The sequence below is a fragment of the Drosophila novamexicana genome, unplaced genomic scaffold (genome assembly GCF_003285875.2).
Source record: "Drosophila novamexicana strain 15010-1031.04,08,12 unplaced genomic scaffold, DnovRS2.1 tig00001415-arrow-arrow-pilon, whole genome shotgun sequence".
Taxonomy (NCBI): domain Eukaryota; kingdom Metazoa; phylum Arthropoda; class Insecta; order Diptera; family Drosophilidae; genus Drosophila; species Drosophila novamexicana.
The window spans coordinates 296324-320634 of record NW_020824856.1 but is presented as its reverse complement, the minus strand read 5'-3'; the positions used below and the strand labels follow the sequence as shown (position 1 = coordinate 320634).

Below are 24311 nucleotides of genomic sequence, written 5' to 3'. Positions count from 1 at the left end.
TATTTTTTCGGGCAAATTGAGTGCGAAGAGCGCGCTGCTAGATAGACATCGAAGGCTATATACATATACATATATATATATATATATATATACCATATCCAATCTGTATGTTATTGTACGGCAATTAAGTATTCGAAGAAGAAGACAAATGACAACAACAACTGCCCGCAATGCAATCAACAAGTGAAATTAGCTAAAGAGAAAAGAAAAAAAAACACAATTTATATAGCATATATATATACATATATATATTTATACATAAAGTTTATTCAAGCACATTCCTAAACAAATACAAAATAACAATTACAAAAATTGTGTATAGGTTACAAAATAAATTAAACTATTTATTTAAATAAAAGTTATACAAAACAAAAAAAAAAAACAAAAGTTTCTTACTTATTTCATGTCTTCATCTTTAGAGTCCCACGAGCTTGCCTCCAATAATGTCCAACTGTGCCGTGATGCCCTTTGAGACGCTGCGCGCCAGCTCCTTGGGTTTCTGTGGGTGGAACAAGGGTATACGAACAAGAGCTCATTTGGATAGTTCATATATATGGTATGTATGTCTGCTCTTAGGGCTAACTGCGAAGAACTGCACCCAATTCTGGTCTCTAGAACCGCGGAGATGTTTTGCGCGGAGATATGTCGTTTTGAAATGTCATATCTCCAACGAAATTATGTCGGTGGAGATATGTCGTTTTGAAACGTCATATCTCCAACGCAATTTTTAGCGCGGAGTTTTTACGAGTCCAAAATGGTATAAAATTTGAAGATCGGACACTAATTGGCCGAGATATTCAAAAAAATCATCAAAAAAGGTTTGATTTTCGAACCGAACCCGATTTTGATAAAAATCGTGATGTAACCCCTTGCCATTTTGGTCGATTTGGGTCAAAATTTAGATTTTCTATTTTTTGATGCCAGTCGATAGTACTGATCCTTACGAGTCCAAAATGGTATAAAATTTGAAGATCGGACACTAATTGGCCGAGATATTCAAAAAAATCGATAGTACTGATCCTTACGAGTCCAAAATTGGAGTTATGTCGTTTTCAAACGTCATATCTTCCGCGGATATATGTCGTTTTTAGAGCGGCGGAACCCGATTTTGATAAAAATCGTGATGTAACCCCTTGCCATTTTGGTCGATTTGGGTCAAAATTTAGATTTTCTATTTTTTGATGCCAGTCGATAGTACTGATCCTTACGAGTCCAAAATGGTATAAAATTTGAAGATCGGACACTAATTGGCCGAGATATTCAAAAAAATCGATAGTACTGATCCTTACGAGTCCAAAATTGGAGTTATGTCGTTTTCAAACGTCATATCTTCCGCGGATATATGTCGTTTTTAGAGCGGCGGAACCCGATTTTGATAAAAATCGTGATGTAACCCCTTGCCATTTTGGTCGATTTGGGTCAAAATTTAGATTTTCTATTTTTTGATGCCAGTCGATAGTACTGATCCTTACGAGTCCAAAATGGTATAAAATTTGAAGATCGGACACTAATTGGCCGAGATATTCAAAAAAATCGATAGTACTGATCCTTACGAGTCCAAAATTGGAGTTATGTCGTTTTCAAACGTCATATCTTCCGCGGATATATGTCGTTTTTAGAGCGGCGGAACCCGATTTTGATAAAAATCGTGATGTAACCCCTTGCCATTTTGGTCGATTTGGGTCAAAATTTAGATTTTCTATTTTTTGATGCCAGTCGATAGTACTGATCCTTACGAGTCCAAAATGGTATAAAATTTGAAGATCGGACACTAATTGGCCGAGATATTCAAAAAAATCGATAGTACTGATCCTTACGAGTCCAAAATTGGAGTTATGTCGTTTTCAAACGTCATATCTTCCGCGGATATATGTCGTTTTTAGAGCGGCGGAACCCGATTTTGATAAAAATCGTGATGTAACCCCTTGCCATTTTGGTCGATTTGGGTCAAAATTTAGATTTTCTATTTTTTGATGCCAGTCGATAGTACTGATCCTTACGAGTCCAAAATGGTATAAAATTTGAAGATCGGACACTAATTGGCCGAGATATTCAAAAAAATCGATAGTACTGATCCTTACGAGTCCAAAATTGGAGTTATGTCGTTTTCAAACGTCATATCTTCCGCGGATATATGTCGTTTTTAGAGCGGCGGAACCCGATTTTGATAAAAATCGTGATGTAACCCCTTGCCATTTTGGTCGATTTGGGTCAAAATTTAGATTTTCTATTTTTTGATGCCAGTCGATAGTACTGATCCTTACGAGTCCAAAATGGTATAAAATTTGAAGATCGGACACTAATTGGCCGAGATATTCAAAAAAATCGATAGTACTGATCCTTACGAGTCCAAAATTGGAGTTATGTCGTTTTCAAACGTCATATCTTCCGCGGATATATGTCGTTTTTAGAGCGGCGGAACCCGATTTTGATAAAAATCGTGATGTAACCCCTTGCCATTTTGGTCGATTTGGGTCAAAATTTAGATTTTCTATTTTTTGATGCCAGTCGATAGTACTGATCCTTACGAGTCCAAAATGGTATAAAATTTGAAGATCGGACACTAATTGGCCGAGATATTCAAAAAAATCGATAGTACTGATCCTTACGAGTCCAAAATTGGAGTTATGTCGTTTTCAAACGTCATATCTTCCGCGGATATATGTCGTTTTTAGAGCGGCGGAACCCGATTTTGATAAAAATCGTGATGTAACCCCTTGCCATTTTGGTCGATTTGGGTCAAAATTTAGATTTTCTATTTTTTGATGCCAGTCGATAGTACTGATCCTTACGAGTCCAAAATGGTATAAAATTTGAAAATCGGACACTATTTGGCCGAGATATTCAAAAAAATCATCAAAAAAGGTTTGATTTTCGAACCGACCCCGATTTTGATAAAAATCGTGATGTAACCCCTTGCCATTTTGGTCGATTTGGGTCAAAATTTAGATTTTCTATTTTTTGATGCCAGTCGATAGTACTGATCCTTACGAGTCCAAAATGGTATAAAATTTGAAGATCGGACACTAATTGGCCGAGATATTCAAAAAAATCGATAGTACTGATCCTTACGAGTCCAAAATTGGAGTTATGTCGTTTTCAAACGTCATATCTTCCGCGGATATATGTCGTTTTTAGAGCGGCGGAACCCGATTTTGATAAAAATCGTGATGTAACCCCTTGCCATTTTGGTCGATTTGGGTCAAAATTTAGATTTTCTATTTTTTGATGCCAGTCGATAGTACTGATCCTTACGAGTCCAAAATGGTATAAAATTTGAAAATCGGACACTATTTGGCCGAGATATTAAAAAAAATCATCAAAAAAGGTTTGATTTTCGAACCGAACCCGATTTTGATAAAAATCGTGATGTAACCCCTTGCCATTTTGGTCGATTTGGGTCAAAATTTAGATTTTCTATTTTTTGATGCCAGTCGATAGTACTGATCCTTACGAGTCCAAAATGGTATAAAATTTGAAAATCGGACACTATTTGGCCGAGATATTCAAAAAAATCATCAAAAAAGGTTTGATTTTCGAACCGAACCCGATTTTGATAAAAATCGTGATGTAACCCCTTGCCATTTTGGTCGATTTGGGTCAAAATTTAGATTTTCTATTTTTTGATGCCAGTCGATAGTACTGATCCTTACGAGTCCAAAATGGTATAAAATTTGAAGATCGGACACTAATTGGCCGAGATATTCAAAAAAATCGATAGTACTGATCCTTACGAGTCCAAAATTGGAGTTATGTCGTTTTCAAACGTCATATCTTCCGCGGATATATGTCGTTTTTAGAGCGGCGGAACCCGATTTTGATAAAAATCGTGATGTAACCCCTTGCCATTTTGGTCGATTTGGGTCAAAATTTAGATTTTCTATTTTTTGATGCCAGTCGATAGTACTGATCCTTACGAGTCCAAAATGGTATAAAATTTGAAAATCGGACACTATTTGGCCGAGATATTCAAAAAAATCATCAAAAAAGGTTTGATTTTCGAACCGACCCCGATTTTGATAAAAATCGTGATGTAACCCCTTGCCATTTTGGTCGATTTGGGTCAAAATTTAGATTTTCTATTTTTTGATGCCAGTCGATAGTACTGATCCTTACGAGTCCAAAATGGTATAAAATTTGAAAATCGGACACTATTTGGCCGAGATATTCAAAAAAATCATCAAAAAAGGTTTGATTTTCGAACCGAACCCGATTTTGATAAAAATCGTGATGTAACCCCTTGCCATTTTGGTCGATTTGGGTCAAAATTTAGATTTTCTATTTTTTGATGCCAGTCGATAGTACTGATCCTTACGAGTCCAAAATGGTATAAAATTTGAAGATCGGACACTAATTGGCCGAGATATTCAAAAAAATCGATAGTACTGATCCTTACGAGTCCAAAATTGGAGTTATGTCGTTTTCAAACGTCATATCTTCCGCGGATATATGTCGTTTTTAGAGCGGCGGAACCCGATTTTGATAAAAATCGTGATGTAACCCCTTGCCATTTTGGTCGATTTGGGTCAAAATTTAGATTTTCTATTTTTTGATGCCAGTCGATAGTACTGATCCTTACGAGTCCAAAATGGTATAAAATTTGAAGATCGGACACTATTTGGCCGAGATATTCAAAAAAATCATCAAAAAAGGTTTGATTTTCGAACCGAACCCGATTTTGATAAAAATCGTGATGTAACCCCTTGCCATTTTGGTCGATTTGGGTCAAAATTTAGATTTTCTATTTTTTGATGCCAGTCGATAGTACTGATCCTTACGAGTCCAAAATGGTATAAAATTTGAAAATCGGACACTATTTGGCCGAGATATTCAAAAAAATCATCAAAAAAGGTTTGATTTTCGAACCGAACCCGATTTTGATAAAAATCGTGATGTAACCCCTTGCCATTTTGGTCGATTTGGGTCAAAATTTAGATTTTCTATTTTTTGATGCCAGTCGATAGTACTGATCCTTACGAGTCCAAAATGGTATAAAATTTGAAGATCGGACACTAATTGGCCGAGATATTCAAAAAAATCGATAGTACTGATCCTTACGAGTCCAAAATTGGAGTTATGTCGTTTTCAAACGTCATATCTTCCGCGGATATATGTCGTTTTTAGAGCGGCGGAACCCGATTTTGATAAAAATCGTGATGTAACCCCTTGCCATTTTGGTCGATTTGGGTCAAAATTTAGATTTTCTATTTTTTGATGCCAGTCGATAGTACTGATCCTTACGAGTCCAAAATGGTATAAAATTTGAAGATCGGACACTAATTGGCCGAGATATTCAAAAAAATCGATAGTACTGATCCTTACGAGTCCAAAATTGGAGTTATGTCGTTTTCAAACGTCATATCTTCCGCGGATATATGTCGTTTTTAGAGCGGCGGAACCCGATTTTGATAAAAATCGTGATGTAACCCCTTGCCATTTTGGTCGATTTGGGTCAAAATTTAGATTTTCTATTTTTTGATGCCAGTCGATAGTACTGATCCTTACGAGTCCAAAATGGTATAAAATTTGAAGATCGGACACTATTTGGCCGAGATATTCAAAAAAATCATCAAAAAAGGTTTGATTTTCGAACCGAACCCGATTTTGATAAAAATCGTGATGTAACCCCTTGCCATTTTGGTCGATTTGGGTCAAAATTTAGATTTTCTATTTTTTGATGCCAGTCGATAGTACTGATCCTTACGAGTCCAAAATGGTATAAAATTTGAAGATCGGACACTAATTGGCCGAGATATTCAAAAAAATCGATAGTACTGATCCTTACGAGTCCAAAATTGGAGTTATGTCGTTTTCAAACGTCATATCTTCCGCGGATATATGTCGTTTTTAGAGCGGCGGAACCCGATTTTGATAAAAATCGTGATGTAACCCCTTGCCATTTTGGTCGATTTGGGTCAAAATTTAGATTTTCTATTTTTTGATGCCAGTCGATAGTACTGATCCTTACGAGTCCAAAATGGTATAAAATTTGAAGATCGGACACTATTTGGCCGAGATATTCAAAAAAATCATCAAAAAAGGTTTGATTTTCGAACCGAACCCGATTTTGATAAAAATCGTGATGTAACCCCTTGCCATTTTGGTCGATTTGGGTCAAAATTTAGATTTTCTATTTTTTGATGCCAGTCGATAGTACTGATCCTTACGAGTCCAAAATGGTATAAAATTTGAAGATCGGACACTAATTGGCCGAGATATTCAAAAAAATCATCAAAAAAGGTTTGATTTTCGAACCGAACCCGATTTTGATAAAAATCGTGATGTAACCCCTTGCCATTTTGGTCGATTTGGGTCAAAATTTAGATTTTATATTTTTTGATGCCAGTCGATAGTACTGATCCTTACGAGTCCAAAATGGTATAAAATTTGAAGATCGGACACTAATTGGCCGAGATATTCAAAAAAATCATCAAAAAAGGTTTGATTTTCGAACCGAACCCGATTTTGATAAAAATCGTGATGTAACCCCTTGCCATTTTGGTCGATTTGGGTCAAAATTTAGATTTTCTATTTTTTGATGCCAGTCGATAGTACTGATCCTTACGAGTCCAAAATGGTATAAAATTTGAAGATCGGACACTAATTGGCCGAGATATTCAAAAAAATCGATAGTACTGATCCTTACGAGTCCAAAATTGGAGTTATGTCGTTTTCAAACGTCATATCTTCCGCGGATATATGTCGTTTTTAGAGCGGCGGAACCCGATTTTGATAAAAATCGTGATGTAACCCCTTGCCATTTTGGTCGATTTGGGTCAAAATTTAGATTTTCTATTTTTTGATGCCAGTCGATAGTACTGATCCTTACGAGTCCAAAATGGTATAAAATTTGAAAATCGGACACTATTTGGCCGAGATATTCAAAAAAATCATCAAAAAAGGTTTGATTTTCGAACCGAACCCGATTTTGATAAAAATCGTGATGTAACCCCTTGCCATTTTGGTCGATTTGGGTCAAAATTTAGATTTTCTATTTTTTGATGCCAGTCGATAGTACTGATCCTTACGAGTCCAAAATGGTATAAAATTTGAAAATCGGACACTATTTGGCCGAGATATTCAAAAAAATCATCAAAAAAGGTTTGATTTTCGAACCGAACCCGATTTTGATAAAAATCGTGATGTAACCCCTTGCCATTTTGGTCGATTTGGGTCAAAATTTAGATTTTCTATTTTTTGATGCCAGTCGATAGTACTGATCCTTACGAGTCCAAAATGGTATAAAATTTGAAGATCGGACACTAATTGGCCGAGATATTCAAAAAAATCGATAGTACTGATCCTTACGAGTCCAAAATTGGAGTTATGTCGTTTTCAAACGTCATATCTTCCGCGGATATATGTCGTTTTTAGAGCGGCGGAACCCGATTTTGATAAAAATCGTGATGTAACCCCTTGCCATTTTGGTCGATTTGGGTCAAAATTTAGATTTTCTATTTTTTGATGCCAGTCGATAGTACTGATCCTTACGAGTCCAAAATGGTATAAAATTTGAAAATCGGACACTATTTGGCCGAGATATTCAAAAAAATCATCAAAAAAGGTTTGATTTTCGAACCGAACCCGATTTTGATAAAAATCGTGATGTAACCCCTTGCCATTTTGGTCGATTTGGGTCAAAATTTAGATTTTCTATTTTTTGATGCCAGTCGATAGTACTGATCCTTACGAGTCCAAAATGGTATAAAATTTGAAAATCGGACACTATTTGGCCGAGATATTCAAAAAAATCGATAGTACTGATCCTTACGAGTCCAAAATTGGAGTTATGTCGTTTTCAAACGTCATATCTTCCGCGGATATATGTCGTTTTTAGAGCGGCGGAACCCGATTTTGATAAAAATCGTGATGTAACCCCTTGCCATTTTGGTCGATTTGGGTCAAAATTTAGATTTTCTATTTTTTGATGCCAGTCGATAGTACTGATCCTTACGAGTCCAAAATGGTATAAAATTTGAAAATCGGACACTATTTGGCCGAGATATTCAAAAAAATCATCAAAAAAGGTTTGATTTTCGAACCGAACCCGATTTTGATAAAAATCGTGATGTAACCCCTTGCCATTTTGGTCGATTTGGGTCAAAATTTAGATTTTCTATTTTTTGATGCCAGTCGATAGTACTGATCCTTACGAGTCCAAAATGGTATAAAATTTGAAGATCGGACACTAATTGGCCGAGATATTCAAAAAAATCGATAGTACTGATCCTTACGAGTCCAAAATTGGAGTTATGTCGTTTTCAAACGTCATATCTTCCGCGGATATATGTCGTTTTTAGAGCGGCGGAACCCGATTTTGATAAAAATCGTGATGTAACCCCTTGCCATTTTGGTCGATTTGGGTCAAAATTTAGATTTTCTATTTTTTGATGCCAGTCGATAGTACTGATCCTTACGAGTCCAAAATGGTATAAAATTTGAAAATCGGACACTATTTGGCCGAGATATTCAAAAAAATCATCAAAAAAGGTTTGATTTTCGAACCGAACCCGATTTTGATAAAAATCGTGATGTAACCCCTTGCCATTTTGGTCGATTTGGGTCAAAATTTAGATTTTCTATTTTTTGATGCCAGTCGATAGTACTGATCCTTACGAGTCCAAAATGGTATAAAATTTGAAAATCGGACACTATTTGGCCGAGATATTCAAAAAAATCATCAAAAAAGGTTTGATTTTCGAACCGAACCCGATTTTGATAAAAATCGTGATGTAACCCCTTGCCATTTTGGTCGATTTGGGTCAAAATTTAGATTTTCTATTTTTTGATGCCAGTCGATAGTACTGATCCTTACGAGTCCAAAATGGTATAAAATTTGAAGATCGGACACTAATTGGCCGAGATATTCAAAAAAATCATCAAAAAAGGTTTGATTTTCGAACCGAACCCGATTTTGATAAAAATCGTGATGTAACCCCTTGCCATTTTGGTCGATTTGGGTCAAAATTTAGATTTTCTATTTTTTGATGCCAGTCGATAGTACTGATCCTTACGAGTCCAAAATGGTATAAAATTTGAAGATCGGACACTATTTGGCCGAGATATTCAAAAAAATCGATAGTACTGATCCTTACGAGTCCAAAATTGGAGTTATGTCGTTTTCAAACGTCATATCTTCCGCGGATATATGTCGTTTTTAGAGCGGCGGAACCCGATTTTGATAAAAATCGTGATGTAACCCCTTGCCATTTTGGTCGATTTGGGTCAAAATTTAGATTTTCTATTTTTTGATGCCAGTCGATAGTACTGATCCTTACGAGTCCAAAATGGTATAAAATTTGAAGATCGGACACTAATTGGCCGAGATATTCAAAAAAATCGATAGTACTGATCCTTACGAGTCCAAAATTGGAGTTATGTCGTTTTCAAACGTCATATCTTCCGCGGATATATGTCGTTTTTAGAGCGGCGGAACCCGATTTTGATAAAAATCGTGATGTAACCCCTTGCCATTTTGGTCGATTTGGGTCAAAATTTAGATTTTCTATTTTTTGATGCCAGTCGATAGTACTGATCCTTACGAGTCCAAAATGGTATAAAATTTGAAGATCGGACACTATTTGGCCGAGATATTCAAAAAAATCATCAAAAAAGGTTTGATTTTCGAACCGAACCCGATTTTGATAAAAATCGTGATGTAACCCCTTGCCATTTTGGTCGATTTGGGTCAAAATTTAGATTTTATATTTTTTGATGCCAGTCGATAGTACTGATCCTTACGAGTCCAAAATGGTATACAATTTGAAGATCGGACACTAATTGGCCGAGATATTCAAAAAAATCATCAAAAAAGGTTTGATTTTCGAACCGAACCCGATTTTGATAAAAATCGTGATGTAACCCCTTGCCATTTTGGTCGATTTGGGTCAAAATTTAGATTTTCTATTTTTTGATGCCAGTCGATAGTACTGATCCTTACGAGTCCAAAATGGTATAAAATTTGAAAATCGGACACTATTTGGCCGAGATATTCAAAAAAATCGATAGTACTGATCCTTACGAGTCCAAAATTGGAGTTATGTCGTTTTCAAACGTCATATCTTCCGCGGAATTATGTCGTTTTTAGAGCGGCGGAACTCGATTTTGATAAAAATCGTGATGTAACCCCTTGCCATTTTGGTCGATTTGGGTCAAAATTTAGATTTTCTATTTTTTGATGCCAGTCGATAGTACTGATCCTTACGAGTCCAAAATGGTATAAAATTTGAAGATCGGACACTAATTGGCCGAGATATTCAAAAAAATCATCAAAAAAGGTTTGATTTTCGAACCGAACCCGATTTTGATAAAAATCGTGATGTAACCCCTTGCCATTTTGGTCGATTTGGGTCAAAATTTAGATTTTCTATTTTTTGATGCCAGTCGATAGTACTGATCCTTACGAGTCCAAATGGTATACAATTTGAAAATCGGACACTATTTGGCCGAGATATTCAAAAAAATCATCAAAAAAGGTTTGATTTTCGAACCGAACCCGATTTTGATAAAAATCGTGATGTAACCCCTTGCCATTTTGGTCGATTTGGGTCAAAATTTAGATTTTCTATTTTTTGATGCCAGTCGATAGTACTGATCCTTACGAGTCCAAAATGGTATACAATTTGAAGATCGGACACTAATTGGCCGAGATATTCAAAAAAATCATCAAAAAAGGTTTGATTTTCGAACCAAACCCGATTTTGATAAAAATCGTGATGTAACCCCTTGCCATTTTGGTCGATTTGGGTCAAAATTTAGATTTTCTATTTTTTGATGCCAGTCGATAGTACTGATCCTTACGAGTCCAAAATGGTATACAATTTGAAGATCGGACACTAATTGGCCGAGATATTCAAAAAAATCATCAAAAAAGGTTTGATTTTCGAACCAAACCCGATTTTGATAAAAATCGTGATGTAACCCCTTGCCATTTTGGTCGATTTGGGTCAAAATTTAGATTTTATATTTTTTGATGCCAGTCGATAGTACTGATCCTTACGAGTCCAAAATGGTATAAAATTTGAAGATCGGACACTATTTGGCCGAGATATTCAAAAAAATCGATAGTACTGATCCTTACGAGTCCAAAATGGTATAAAATTTGAAGATCGGACACTATTTGGCCGAGATATTCAAAAAAATCATCAAAAAAGGTTTGATTTTCGAACCGAACCCGATTTTGATAAAAATCGTGATGTAACCCCTTGCCATTTTGGTCGATTTGGGTCAAAATTTAGATTTTCTATTTTTTGATGCCAGTCGATAGTACTGATCCTTACGAGTCCAAAATGGTATAAAATTTGAAGATCGGACACTATTTGGCCGAGATATTCAAAAAAATCGATAGTACTGATCCTTACGAGTCCAAAATTGGAGTTATGTCGTTTTCAAACGTCATATCTTCCGCGGATATATGTCGTTTTTAGAGCGGCGGAACCCGATTTTGATAAAAATCGTGATGTAACCCCTTGCCATTTTGGTCGATTTGGGTCAAAATTTAGATTTTCTATTTTTTGATGCCAGTCGATAGTACTGATCCTTACGAGTCCAAAATGGTATAAAATTTGAAGATCGGACACTAATTGGCCGAGATATTCAAAAAAATCGATAGTACTGATCCTTACGAGTCCAAAATTGGAGTTATGTCGTTTTCAAACGTCATATCTTCCGCGGATATATGTCGTTTTTAGAGCGGCGGAACCCGATTTTGATAAAAATCGTGATGTAACCCCTTGCCATTTTGGTCGATTTGGGTCAAAATTTAGATTTTCTATTTTTTGATGCCAGTCGATAGTACTGATCCTTACGAGTCCAAAATGGTATAAAATTTGAAGATCGGACACTATTTGGCCGAGATATTCAAAAAAATCATCAAAAAAGGTTTGATTTTCGAACCGAACCCGATTTTGATAAAAATCGTGATGTAACCCCTTGCCATTTTGGTCGATTTGGGTCAAAATTTAGATTTTATATTTTTTGATGCCAGTCGATAGTACTGATCCTTACGAGTCCAAAATGGTATACAATTTGAAGATCGGACACTAATTGGCCGAGATATTCAAAAAAATCATCAAAAAAGGTTTGATTTTCGAACCGAACCCGATTTTGATAAAAATCGTGATGTAACCCCTTGCCATTTTGGTCGATTTGGGTCAAAATTTAGATTTTCTATTTTTTGATGCCAGTCGATAGTACTGATCCTTACGAGTCCAAAATGGTATAAAATTTGAAAATCGGACACTATTTGGCCGAGATATTCAAAAAAATCGATAGTACTGATCCTTACGAGTCCAAAATTGGAGTTATGTCGTTTTCAAACGTCATATCTTCCGCGGAATTATGTCGTTTTTAGAGCGGCGGAACTCGATTTTGATAAAAATCGTGATGTAACCCCTTGCCATTTTGGTCGATTTGGGTCAAAATTTAGATTTTCTATTTTTTGATGCCAGTCGATAGTACTGATCCTTACGAGTCCAAAATGGTATAAAATTTGAAGATCGGACACTAATTGGCCGAGATATTCAAAAAAATCATCAAAAAAGGTTTGATTTTCGAACCGAACCCGATTTTGATAAAAATCGTGATGTAACCCCTTGCCATTTTGGTCGATTTGGGTCAAAATTTAGATTTTCTATTTTTTGATGCCAGTCGATAGTACTGATCCTTACGAGTCCAAATGGTATACAATTTGAAAATCGGACACTATTTGGCCGAGATATTCAAAAAAATCATCAAAAAAGGTTTGATTTTCGAACCGAACCCGATTTTGATAAAAATCGTGATGTAACCCCTTGCCATTTTGGTCGATTTGGGTCAAAATTTAGATTTTCTATTTTTTGATGCCAGTCGATAGTACTGATCCTTACGAGTCCAAAATGGTATACAATTTGAAGATCGGACACTAATTGGCCGAGATATTCAAAAAAATCATCAAAAAAGGTTTGATTTTCGAACCAAACCCGATTTTGATAAAAATCGTGATGTAACCCCTTGCCATTTTGGTCGATTTGGGTCAAAATTTAGATTTTCTATTTTTTGATGCCAGTCGATAGTACTGATCCTTACGAGTCCAAAATGGTATACAATTTGAAGATCGGACACTAATTGGCCGAGATATTCAAAAAAATCATCAAAAAAGGTTTGATTTTCGAACCAAACCCGATTTTGATAAAAATCGTGATGTAACCCCTTGCCATTTTGGTCGATTTGGGTCAAAATTTAGATTTTATATTTTTTGATGCCAGTCGATAGTACTGATCCTTACGAGTCCAAAATGGTATAAAATTTGAAGATCGGACACTATTTGGCCGAGATATTCAAAAAAATCGATAGTACTGATCCTTACGAGTCCAAAATTGGAGTTATGTCGTTTTCAAACGTCATATCTTCCGCGGATATATGTCGTTTTTAGAGCGGCGGAACCCGATTTTGATAAAAATCGTGATGTAACCCCTTGCCATTTTGGTCGATTTGGGTCAAAATTTAGATTTTCTATTTTTTGATGCCAGTCGATAGTACTGATCCTTACGAGTCCAAAATGGTATAAAATTTGAAAATCGGACACTATTTGGCCGAGATATTCAAAAAAATCATCAAAAAAGGTTTGATTTTCGAACCGAACCCGATTTTGATAAAAATCGTGATGTAACCCCTTGCCATTTTGGTCGATTTGGGTCAAAATTTAGATTTTCTATTTTTTGATGCCAGTCGATAGTACTGATCCTTACGAGTCCAAAATGGTATAAAATTTGAAAATCGGACACTATTTGGCCGAGATATTCAAAAAAATCATCAAAAAAGGTTTGATTTTCGAACCGAACCCGATTTTGATAAAAATCGTGATGTAACCCCTTGCCATTTTGGTCGATTTGGGTCAAAATTTAGATTTTCTATTTTTTGATGCCAGTCGATAGTACTGATCCTTACGAGTCCAAAATTGGAGTTATGTCCACTAGTCCGATCTTCAAATTTTATACCATTTTGGACTCGTAAGGATCAGTACTATCGACTGGCATCAAAAATAGAAAATCTAAATTTTGACCCAAATCGACCAAAATGGCAAGGGGTTACATCACGATTTTTATCAAAATCGGGTTCGGTTCGAAAATCAAACATTTTTTGATGATTTTTTTGAATATCTCGGCCAAATAGTGTCCGATTTTCAAATTTTATACCATTTTGGACTCGTAAGGATCAGTACTATCGACTGGCATCAAAAAATAGAAAATCTAAATTTTGACCCAAATCGACCATCACGATTTTTATCAAAATCTCCGCGCGAAATTATGTCGATTTTAGCGCGGCGGAGATATGTCGTTTGAAAACGTCATATCTCCTACGAAATTATGTCGGCGGAGATATGTCGTTTTGAAACGTCATATCTCCAACGCAATTTTTAGCGCGGAGGAGATATGTCGTTTTGAAATGTCATATCTCCAACGAAATTATGTCGGAGGAGATATGTCGTTTTGAAACGTCATATCTCCAACGAAATTATGTCGGTGGAGATATGTCGTTCTGAAACGTCATATCTCCAACGAAATTATGTCACTTTTAGCGCGGCGGAGATATGTCGTTTTGAAAACGTCATATCTCCGCGCGAAATGATGTCGATTTTAGCGCGGCGGAGATATGTCGATTCGAAACGTCATATCTCCGCGCGGAGTTATGTCTCGTTGTCGTTTGAAAACGACATAATTTCGCCGGAAAAAAAGCAACATAATTTCGATAGCAAAATGTAGTGGACGGAGGATATGTCGGCGGAGCTATGCCCTTGAAAAGCTTTGCTCATAGAAAACTGAACACTCAGTTCTTGGGATCGCAACAGCCTTGAAAATTATGGATGTTGAAATTGTGGAGCTCGTAGCTCTATACAAACAATTTAATTCACTTGTGTTTCGAGTCTCAACAACTGAGCGTCACATTGAGTAAAGTCGAACAATTTTTATAATTTGCGCAAAAATTGAATAAAAGTTGGTAGACGGGAAACGTTCGTAGAAAAGTTAATAAATTGCAATTAAAAGTGTTGAAGAAAAGGGTATATTTTCGGAATAATTATGGATTTTCTCGATTCAATTCTGAACGCAATGGACGCGCCCCCCAACACAGGTGAGCGGCAAATGTAGTGCGCGATTCAATTCTCAGCTTCTAATCGAATCGAATCGCAGGTGAGCAGCAAAAGCAGCGCAAGGACATGGAGCGCATGAAGAACAAGCAGCGCGAGGAGCTGGCACGTTTCCGCAGCTATGTGCAGGAGCGCATGGGACGCTTTGCCAAGGACGGCAGGACCAGCATGGAGTTCCAGCCCTTTGACCGAATTCATCGAACCATCATACAGGAAGCGGCTGAATATGGTGGTTTTATGGCGATGAGCTTTGGTCGGGGCGAGGATATACGACAGTCAGTCGTCTACAAGAAGGAACATCCGCCTGACGCTGATGAGCTGTTCGCCCGTCGCAAAGGTGAGGGCTGGAACAAGGAGATAGCCAGGCAGTATGCGGAGCTACGCAAGGATCGATCCAAGCAGGAGCAGGACAGGAGCGAGCAGCAAGCCCCAGCTGGTGCATCTTCTGCTAATCCAGCCGATGCACTTCCCGCACCAACTGCTGCACCAGCTGCAACTGCTCCAGCTCCAGCTGCAGCAACTGCTGCCCAAGCTGAACCAAGCAAATCCTCTGGACCTACTCCCAGCGCCAGGGATCACTCAAATCTCGTAAGCAAACCAGTTGTCAGCTATCGGGCCAAGTATGCCCATCTCATTGCCGAGCCAGCCACTCTGCAATCGGTACGCGAGACGTCCACCAACCATAGCTATGGTTTTGTGCCCAGCCGATTCAAGAGGGACAATCGTTCCATTGAGCAGACCTTGGCTGACATACAGGCCAGAAAGCGGCTGCGAATGCAACAGGGGCAGGAGCAGCAACAACGGAGGCAGCAACAACCCCACCAGCAGCCCGTGCAGGCACAGCAGCGGAAGATGAAGGAGCCATCAATGCAGGAGGACATAAGGCTGGCGATAGGTCAGGAGCCGTCGCTGGAGCCGGAGGATCTGAGTCTCGAGCAGCCCGTGCTAGAGTTAAAGAAACCGAGTCCTGAGGAGCAACAAAAGCTGGTGAAGAAGCGAAAGGTTGAAGAGCCACGGATACAGGAGCTCGCATTGAGCGACGACTCGTCGGAGGAGGAGCAGCAGCTCGAGCAGCTCGAGCTGCTTAACCGGAAGGTTGTCAAAGTTCCAGCAGTAAAAGAGCATGGGTCGAATGAAGACTGTTCAGAGAAAAAAGAGGTCGGGCTGAGAGAGGACTCGTCGGAAGACTCTCAGGAGATAACAGATCGTGGACAGATAAAGGAGCTCACTTCAAGTGAAGACTCGTCGGGGAAACAGCTTCAGCAAACGTTTGAGGAGTTTGCATTCGGTAAGGATTCGTTGGAGCTGGTGAAACAGAAGGGTAATTCTTTGGAGAAGCAGCAAAAGCGGAAGAAGAAAAAGAAAAAGCTTGACCTAGTGCCAGGAGTAAAGGACCTCGCGATGGGTAAGGACTCGTCGGAAGAGCAGCCCAAGAAGCAACAGAAGGTGAAACGGAAGGTTGAGAATGTTGCAGGGGTGAGAAATTCGTCGGAGAACCATTATCCAGATTCGGAAGAGACAAGTAGACTTGCGCTTAGTGAGGACTCGTCGAAGGAGTTGCAGTTCGAGCAGGAAAATCGAGTAATGGGACAGGAGATCAACTATCTGGGTGTGAATCGGGTAAAAGAGATTGCGCTGAGCGAGGACTCATCAGAGGAGCAGCAGATATATTATCCAGATCTGAAACAAGTAAGGCAGCTCGCGTTGAGTAAAGGTCCTTCGGAAGTTCACCTAAAAGGTAAGAACTCGTCGGAGAAGCAGCTCAAGCTGAAAAAAGAGGCTAAACGAAAGGTCGGAGAAGTGACACCGGTAAGGAAACTCGTTCCGAGTGAAGACTCCTCCGAGGAGGAGCTGCTCGAGACACAGAAGTTGGAGGAAGGGCAGCACCAAGCAGAGGAGCTCGCGTTGAGGAAGGACTCATCGCAGGAGCAGCGCACGCTGCAAAATTTAATGGAGAAGAGGCAGGAGATAATAGAACCTGAACAGATAGATGAGCTCGCGTTACGTGAAGACTTGTCAAAAAAGCGGCTTAAGCAACAAAAGCTGGCGAAACGGAAAGTTAAGAAAGTGTCAAGGCTAAAAGAGATCGCGTTAGGTAAGGAATCTTCGGAGAAGAAAAAGCTGGTAGACCAGGCAGCGAATTTGTCAAGGACAAATGAGCTCGCGCTGAGTGAAGTCTCGTCGGAGGAGGAGCATCTAGAGCCACAAAATCTTGTTAAGGGGCAGGCGATTAATTATCCGGATCTGAGGCAGGAAAAGGCGCTTGTGCTTAGCGAAGAGTCGTCAGAGGAAGAGCAGCAAAATCTAGTGGAGAAACGGCAGGACATAAACTATCTAGATCTGAAAAACGGAAAGGATCTCGCGTTGAGTGAAGACTCGTCGGAAGAGGAGCAAGTCGAGCAGCAAAAACTTTTCGACCGGGAGCTTGAGAGAGTGCACCGAGATAAAGAGCTCGCGTGGAGTGAGGAGTCGGAGGATCAGCAGATCAAGAATAGACAGGAGATTAAGGATTCTCGACTGATAGGGAAGCTCGCATCGAGTAGAGATTCGAGGAATATCGAAGCTCAAAAGCTGTTAATGAATCGAGAAATAATGGAGGGCGCACAGATAAGGGAGCTTGCGCCGAGCGAGGATTCGTCGGAAGAGGAACAGATGGAGCCAAAACTAAAGCGGCAGGAGATAAACTATCCAGTCCTCAAACAGGTCGAAGAACTTGCGCTGAGCGAGGACTCCTCGGAAGAAGAGCAGCTCGAGTCACAAAAGCAAGTGCATAGGCGGGAGATAGCTTATCCGGAAAAGCTTGCGCCGAGTGAGGACTCGTCGCGGGAGTTGGAAGAGGAGATGCTCCAGATTCAAAACCAGAAGTGGATGGTAGGGCCTGCAGGAGGAAGCGAGCTCGAGTTGAGCGAGGAATCATCACTGGAGTCGGATTAGGAACTACTGAAGTAGGTGGAGGAAGTGACACCAGTGAGGGAGTGCATCCCAAAAAGATCTGGTGAATCTGCTGGAGGAAGTGCAGCACCAGGGCAGCACCGAGAAACCAAAGATAGTCTAACATAACACAAATTTGTCCTCAAACACAAAGTAATAAAACAAATCGTGATCTTAAATGGGAGAAGAAGCTTAGTAAGGGGTACTTTATAGAGATCCTTTGCAAAGTTCCAAATTCGAATGGATCTCTTGGGGGGCTGGAACACGTTTGTCTTGGAATAGTATAATTGTGATTCTTTTAGAATTTTTAATTGGTTCATCAAAATCAAGGAATTCCTAACATAAACCACAATCGTAACAGGAATCGGTTGCAAATAATCTGGATAGTTTTCGCAGCAGCCGCTGCAGGAACGAGAGTTCCCTTGGCTTGGAGCACAGGTAACAGGCCAAAAGCATGCCTACCACAAACAATAGACTCAGAATGGACAACAGCTCCTGCATAATATCGCTCAGATACTTCAGAGAGGGCGATATTCTAGCGGTATATATCGGATCGTGTCGCGATGTGATCAGCCGAGCCAAGAGCCCGAGTCTATCGGCGCAATGGCACTCGCCGTGCGGTTGCTCCTTGGGTGCCGCCAGCTGCAGGCTGCCATTGTTCACAGTTAGTCGATTCTCTAATAGATAATCCGCAATTTGTCGAGTGTTAGCCGGCCCATTTAGATCAAGTTCGGCGAACTGTGTGGCCAATATCCTGGGCGGGACCTTGACCAGACCAACCTGGGTTAGTTTAGTGCTCAGTTTCCTGGACTGTGAATGTTCAAGCTTGTTATGGCAGACAGGATACTAAGTGGAACAGACTTTACCTTCTTCTTGTCTTTCTTCACAACCTTCTCATTGACCTCTAGCTTGTGCGTCTTTTTTGCTTTGCTCACTATCTTGGGGCTTTTGATATTGCCTAGGGCCGGATGATTGGATTTCTGGTCCGTCTCGCCTACATAGGACATGTCTATTGGCGGCACAACAATTTCACAGTCCCGCGACCCCATAAAGGATGAGTTCCTCCAGCCCAGTCCCATGATATCCTCCCGACTTGTCACACCATACGGATACATTCTAATGCACTATGTCTTATTCGTCTGGATATACCATGGAATAATTTCTAATACAGTTTCTCTGTTTTGGAAAGAATTTGTTTGTTGTGTTCGACTATGAAGAAAAATATGAATGACACCCCAAACCCCGAATCAAACTAATCTTGTTCATATTAACAAGGGCAGCTAGATCAACAACATTTATGTTTCCCTGATAAGACTGAGATCCATCGGGAACTATGCGCTTCGGCATTGACTACAATATTATGTTAAGAGCAAGTGTCGAGTCGAGGTCGAGAATACCTGACGAGCAGATACCCTGCACAACGTGCCAAGCAGCTTCTTTCTATACATACACAAAAAAATAAACATACGCTCGCCGCCAACTGCGTTGCTTCTTCCCTTAGGCCCGAATAACTTCGGAGCTTATAGTCCGATCTTCTTGAAATATTCAGGGCTTTTAGTGTGTGTATACCAAAGAGCCAGGCTCTCTCTCTCTCTCTCTCTCTTTCTCCCTCTCTCTTGTGCAAGTGTATGTAGCAGACAGAAGAAAGCATCTCCGACCCAATTTGGTATATATATACTCTATCAGCTTTAAGAGCCGAGTCGATCTAGTCATGTCCGTACATTCGTCCGCCTGAACTGCTCGATCTATAAGAGCTATAGAAGCGTAGGTTTCCTAGTGCCCGTTCATTGTTACCGATAGTCGATAACTTGCCGTATTGCCAAGCAATCGATAAAAATCGATAAGGAAAATCTAGTTTTTGTTTCTAGTTTCTCTAAGGCTTGAAGAGCTAGCTTCTATAATATAATATACACATCAAGTATCTATCATTTTATGTTAAACAATCAATTAAATAAATCAATTTGAACTTTTCGATATTTATCGATCATTTAAAAATACAATAAGCTTTCCTCCTGATGGGCGTATATACATGAAATTTTAGCTCTTTTAGTTTCCTAGATGGACGTAGAGAAGGGCAAGGCTAGATCGACTCAGCATATATAGCATATATGCAGATCAAGCATATATATTTATATATTAACCCTTTTCATAACGTTTCAAAAGTATTCAAAATAAGCGAAATAATATTTATTTAGCCCAACAACAAATGTCGTTTAATTACGTACAACCAAATGCGTATTTGAAAAAGTAATTAAATATTTCTTGGACTATTTGCTTAAGGTTCGACCTTCGGGCGGAGGTTACATATGGCGCTTTAATTGTGGCCGGCGCAGAGCGCGAGCGGAGCTTCGCTTGTGCAATGCAACGTGTGAACAAGCAGCGCAAGCGAAAACAGCTCACAGGGGGAGGGGGATAGACTCACCTGTATGAAACTGTTGAGGAGATTGGAAAAGGCCTCGTAACCGTTGACAATTGAGCGCGAGATGCCGTCAAACTTGTCGCCATTGTTGCCATATTTCTCGTGCTCGCTGATGCCGTCCAAGATGGGCACAGGCTGCAAGAAACAAGTGATCAGTGATCAGTGATCAGCGGTTAGTAATCAGTAATCAGTGATCAGAGTGATCTGTGATTCGTGATCGAAGTGAACAGTGATCAATGATCAGTCATCAGAGTGATCAGTGATCAGTGATCAGTGATCAGGCACTCACGTGCGTTATGTCCGCCAGCTTCTGGTGCGTCTTGTCGTAGGCGGTGAGCACCTTGGAGGGCAGCGCCTCTTGCTCCAGATTCACAGACTCCGCCGTCTTGGCCGGCATGGGCAGCAGCGCGATCTGTTTGAATACAAAATGATATGGTATATGTTAGCTGGTGTTCACTGTAGTCGCGTGTTGCGCACCTTAAAGCCTGCCTCGCTGGCCGCCGTCGCTGAGCTCTCGGCCTCGGCATCTTCGGCAAAGGCGTCGAGTGCACCGAAATCCGCTGCGGAGACCTGTGCATCGATGGGCGTGGCGCCATCCAGCGTGGTGGGCGCTATGGGCGTGGCTAGCGTCAGCGGCAGCAGCAGCAGTAGCGCCAGCAGCAAAGAGTTCAGCTTCAACATGATCAAGAAGAAGAAGCGCTTGCGAAATGCCGCTTACGAAACGAAAGCAAAAGCGTAAGTCGGTTGAAAACGAAATCCGGAACGGGCGAAATCTGGCCTTTTGGACGGAGCTGCGTTCGGACCAGGTCTGCGCGCGGCGAGCTACAGAAATCGACTGAGCCAACGCGCCTGCGCAACGTTTTCTTTTTTTCTTTTTCTTTTTATTTGCTTTTCAACGTTTTTTATGATTTGCTTTAACCTGAACTGAACGCACACACACATGCACTTCCCATATATATGTGTGTGTGTGTGTGTGCGTGTATGGGCACATTCAGCTTTGGACTATAAATTTGCAGTTGGTTAGCTTCGACAGCAGCTTGGAGGAGGCGCATTGCACTCACGGGCGAAAGGTGACACCTCATTAAGACATAAACAAGGAGAGGCAGACAGACGGACGGACAGACAGACGGACAGACAGACAGACAGACAGACAGACAGACAGGCAGACAGACGGACAGACAGACGGGCAGACAGTCCGAGCAGAGGTTCATTAAAGGTTTAGACTGAGACTAAACTTAATTTAAGCAATAAAACTTGCTGACAGCTGTAAAAATGTAAATCTAATTGCAATAATAAAAGCAACACGATTCATAGTCACAATAATAATAATAATAATAATAACAGATGACTATTAATATCATCTGAAGACAATTATGGTAAAAGTCAACAAAAAGGCTGCGATTGCGCTGTGCTGCTTCTGCCACATGCATGGAAAATGCCCGCTGGCTTGACTTCGGAGCCTAGAGTCCGATCTATGTGAAATTTTTAAATTTTAGGCTGACTGAGAGGATAACTCCTCAAAAAATAAAGTATATAAGATATGCATCATAATCAATGAAGGCACAGTCCTGGCTAAATAAGCTCGTCTTCTCGTCATCTTAAACATCTTTAAGCCATCTTGAATGGGAATACAGAGAATACAAATACTGATTGCCTTCTTCCAAAGTCAAGTGTTCAAGAAACGGAATTTTGACATTTTTCAAGCTTCATTTTCAATGAAGTTCCGAGACTATTGGGATTAAATCTATCAAAAAAAAAAAATGTTTACAGTCTTTTTACCAAGAATAGATGTTATTTTAATATACATTTCAATTATTCTCAATATTGCTTTTGATATTATCCCATTTCCAATTGGAAACTCTGCACATTTCAAGGAGTTGCCAGACTTTTAGGATTTGATTTTTGAAAACTGTTGATCTTAGGTATTTCTAAACAAAAGAAAAGAAAAACTCTATTTAATTTAATATTTTAATTATTCTTAATATTTCTGTATCCACTTATATTGATATTATTCAATTTCCAATTGGAAACTCTGCACATTTAAAGTTGTTGCCAGACTTTTAGGATTTGATTTTTCAAAACTTTTGATTTCAGTTTTTCATAAAAAGAAAAAGTCATCTATTTAATTGTAAATGTTAGTTAAAAATATTGCTTGGTATCACAAAAGAAAATATCATTAATATTAATTGTATAATTCGTATCACATAATCATTATAAATTGTATTCGAGTCTCAATCTTGACCAATTCTGGCAGCTGAGCTCTGGCAAAGGCAGCGTTGCGTCGAGTCGGTCAATTGGCTGGAAGGCTGGAACGAGATTTGCCAGTTTGCCAGTTTGCCAGTTGGTCCCGGTTGCCATGTTCATGTCCACCGATTGTTGTGCAACACGATGTTGCATGCCACAAGCAAACAGATATTGGGTTTATATTGTGCCATAATTGCATTTCTTGTTTTTATTTTATTTTAATTGTGGTTTTCTACACCATTTTTTTTTAGTGTATTGAAATATTTCGTTTTTTTCCGATTTATTTTTTGAGCAGTGTATTTAAATATTCGCGTTTTTCACATACTCGTCTTTGTAGTGTATCAAAATAGTCGCGTTTCTTCCCTTTTGTTTGAGTTTGCTTGTGTGTAGTGTATTAAAATATTCGTTTCAATCCGTATTTTATTTTCGCGTAAAATATTTACATATTCTCACAAGCGACAAAAGGCTTGTGTGTAGTGTATTAAAATATTCGTGCTATTCATATTTTCTCTTTTTTTTTCGTGTAGTGTATTAAAATATTCGTGCTATTCACATATTTTTTTGTGCAGTGTATTAACATATTCACATATTCTCCCCTCTCTTACCTTGTGTGTAGTGTATTTAAATATTCGCATACTTCAAATATTCTTTTTTTTTTTTTGTAGTGCATTAAGATATTCGTTATTTTCACAAATTCTCTCATTTTTTGCTTGAGGTTAGTGCATTAAAAATTCGTTTTGCACACATCGTCGCATTTTGTATTCGCGTGGTATTTGTAGTGTATTTAAGTATTCATTATTTTGCATGTTAACATTTTTTGTAGTGTATCTTTTTTGCTGCAGTGTACCACGTTATTCGGCTTTTCTTGTGTGCCTTTCGTTTGGCCTTTGGTCTTCTGGTTAGTGTATCAAATCATTCGTTCATCAAGTTCTGCTCGGACTCCCTTTTGGCATCTGGTGTGCAGGGTATTCAATTCAATTCATTCGCTCAACGAAAAGTTGGTGGGTATATAGAGCATGTCGCTGTTGATGTCGTCCTCCATTTCGATTTCCTCCTTCATCTGATCCTCAATCTCGGCAATTACCTCCTCGGTGGAGATGCCGTTGGTCACGTACTCCTCCTTCAGATCGAACTTGACCTTCTTCTTGATGCTGACCCCGACTCCGACTCCGACTCCGGCTCTGTCCAGGAGCAGATCGCTGCTGAGATTGACGGACTCCTGCACGGAGGACAAGCGCATCTTCTTGTCGCTCGTCGGCTCCTCCTTCTTGATCTGCACGCCTGCGGCGTACTCCAGCTTGGGCGGTATATACCAGCTGGGCAGCTCGGAGACCACAAAACGTGGCGGCATCAGCAGGCCCTGGGTGGGTTTGGCCTCCTCCTGGGGCTGGGCTCGAGTGGCCGCTGTGGACATATCCGATGCCAGCTTCAACAGCATTTTGTAGTTGTTAACGCCCATGGCCTGGCGGCGCTGCTCCTGCTTGTGGAACAGCTGCTGGAGGCGCTGCTGCTGCTGCTGGGTTTGCAGCTGCTTCTGCTCGCGCCGATGCTGCTGCAGTGTGCGCAATTGTAGTATATGATGCTGGTCCAGGC

At 39.6% G+C, this 24311-nt stretch overlaps 3 protein-coding genes across 3 annotated transcripts; 1 reads left to right on the top strand and 2 right to left on the bottom strand.

Moving 5' to 3' along the window:
* Positions 1-408: 408 nt before the first annotated feature.
* Positions 409-21237, bottom strand: LOC115767583. The gene is made up of 4 exons (XM_030711869.1): positions 20952-21237; positions 20764-20886; positions 20478-20609; positions 409-499 (listed from the first exon to the last, which is right to left on the bottom strand). The coding sequence occupies exons 1-4, from the start codon at positions 21153-21155 to the stop codon at positions 416-418; spliced, it is 543 nt and encodes a 180-aa protein (XP_030567729.1). The 5' UTR covers positions 21156-21237; the 3' UTR covers positions 409-415.
* On the top strand, positions 14934-18211 carry LOC115767581 (trichohyalin-like). Its single transcript, XM_030711867.1, has 2 exons — positions 14934-15108; positions 15168-18211. The coding sequence occupies exons 1-2, from the start codon at positions 15057-15059 to the stop codon at positions 18056-18058; spliced, it is 2943 nt and encodes a 980-aa protein (XP_030567727.1). The 5' UTR covers positions 14934-15056; the 3' UTR covers positions 18059-18211.
* Positions 18342-19278, bottom strand: LOC115767582. Its single transcript, XM_030711868.1, has 2 exons — positions 18922-19278; positions 18342-18865 (listed from the first exon to the last, which is right to left on the bottom strand). Exons 1-2 carry the CDS (start codon positions 19168-19170, stop codon positions 18392-18394), a joined length of 723 nt encoding a protein of 240 aa, XP_030567728.1. The 5' UTR covers positions 19171-19278; the 3' UTR covers positions 18342-18391.
* Positions 21238-24311: the final 3074 nt, after the last annotated feature.

Coding starts and splice junctions, on each gene's coding strand:
- LOC115767581 (XM_030711867.1), top strand. CDS start 15,057: ATGGATTTTCTCGATTCAATTCTGAACGCAATGGACGCGCCCCCCAAC. Junction 15,109..15,167: donor GGACGCGCCCCCCAACACAG/GTGAGCGGCAAA, acceptor ATCGAATCGCAG/GTGAGCAGCAAAAGCAGCGC.
- LOC115767582 (XM_030711868.1), bottom strand. CDS start 19,170: ATGTATCCGTATGGTGTGACAAGTCGGGAGGATATCATGGGACTGGGC. Junction 18,866..18,921: donor TGAAGAAAGACAAGAAGAAG/GTAAAGTCTGTT, acceptor GAACATTCACAG/TCCAGGAAACTGAGCACTAA.
- LOC115767583 (XM_030711869.1), bottom strand. CDS start 21,155: ATGTTGAAGCTGAACTCTTTGCTGCTGGCGCTACTGCTGCTGCTGCCG. Junction 20,610..20,763: donor AGCTGGCGGACATAACGCAC/GTGAGTGCCTGA, acceptor TGTTTCTTGCAG/CCTGTGCCCATCTTGGACGG. Junction 500..20,477: donor TCCTCAACAGTTTCATACAG/GTGAGTCTATCC, acceptor TTCCACCCACAG/AAACCCAAGGAGCTGGCGCG.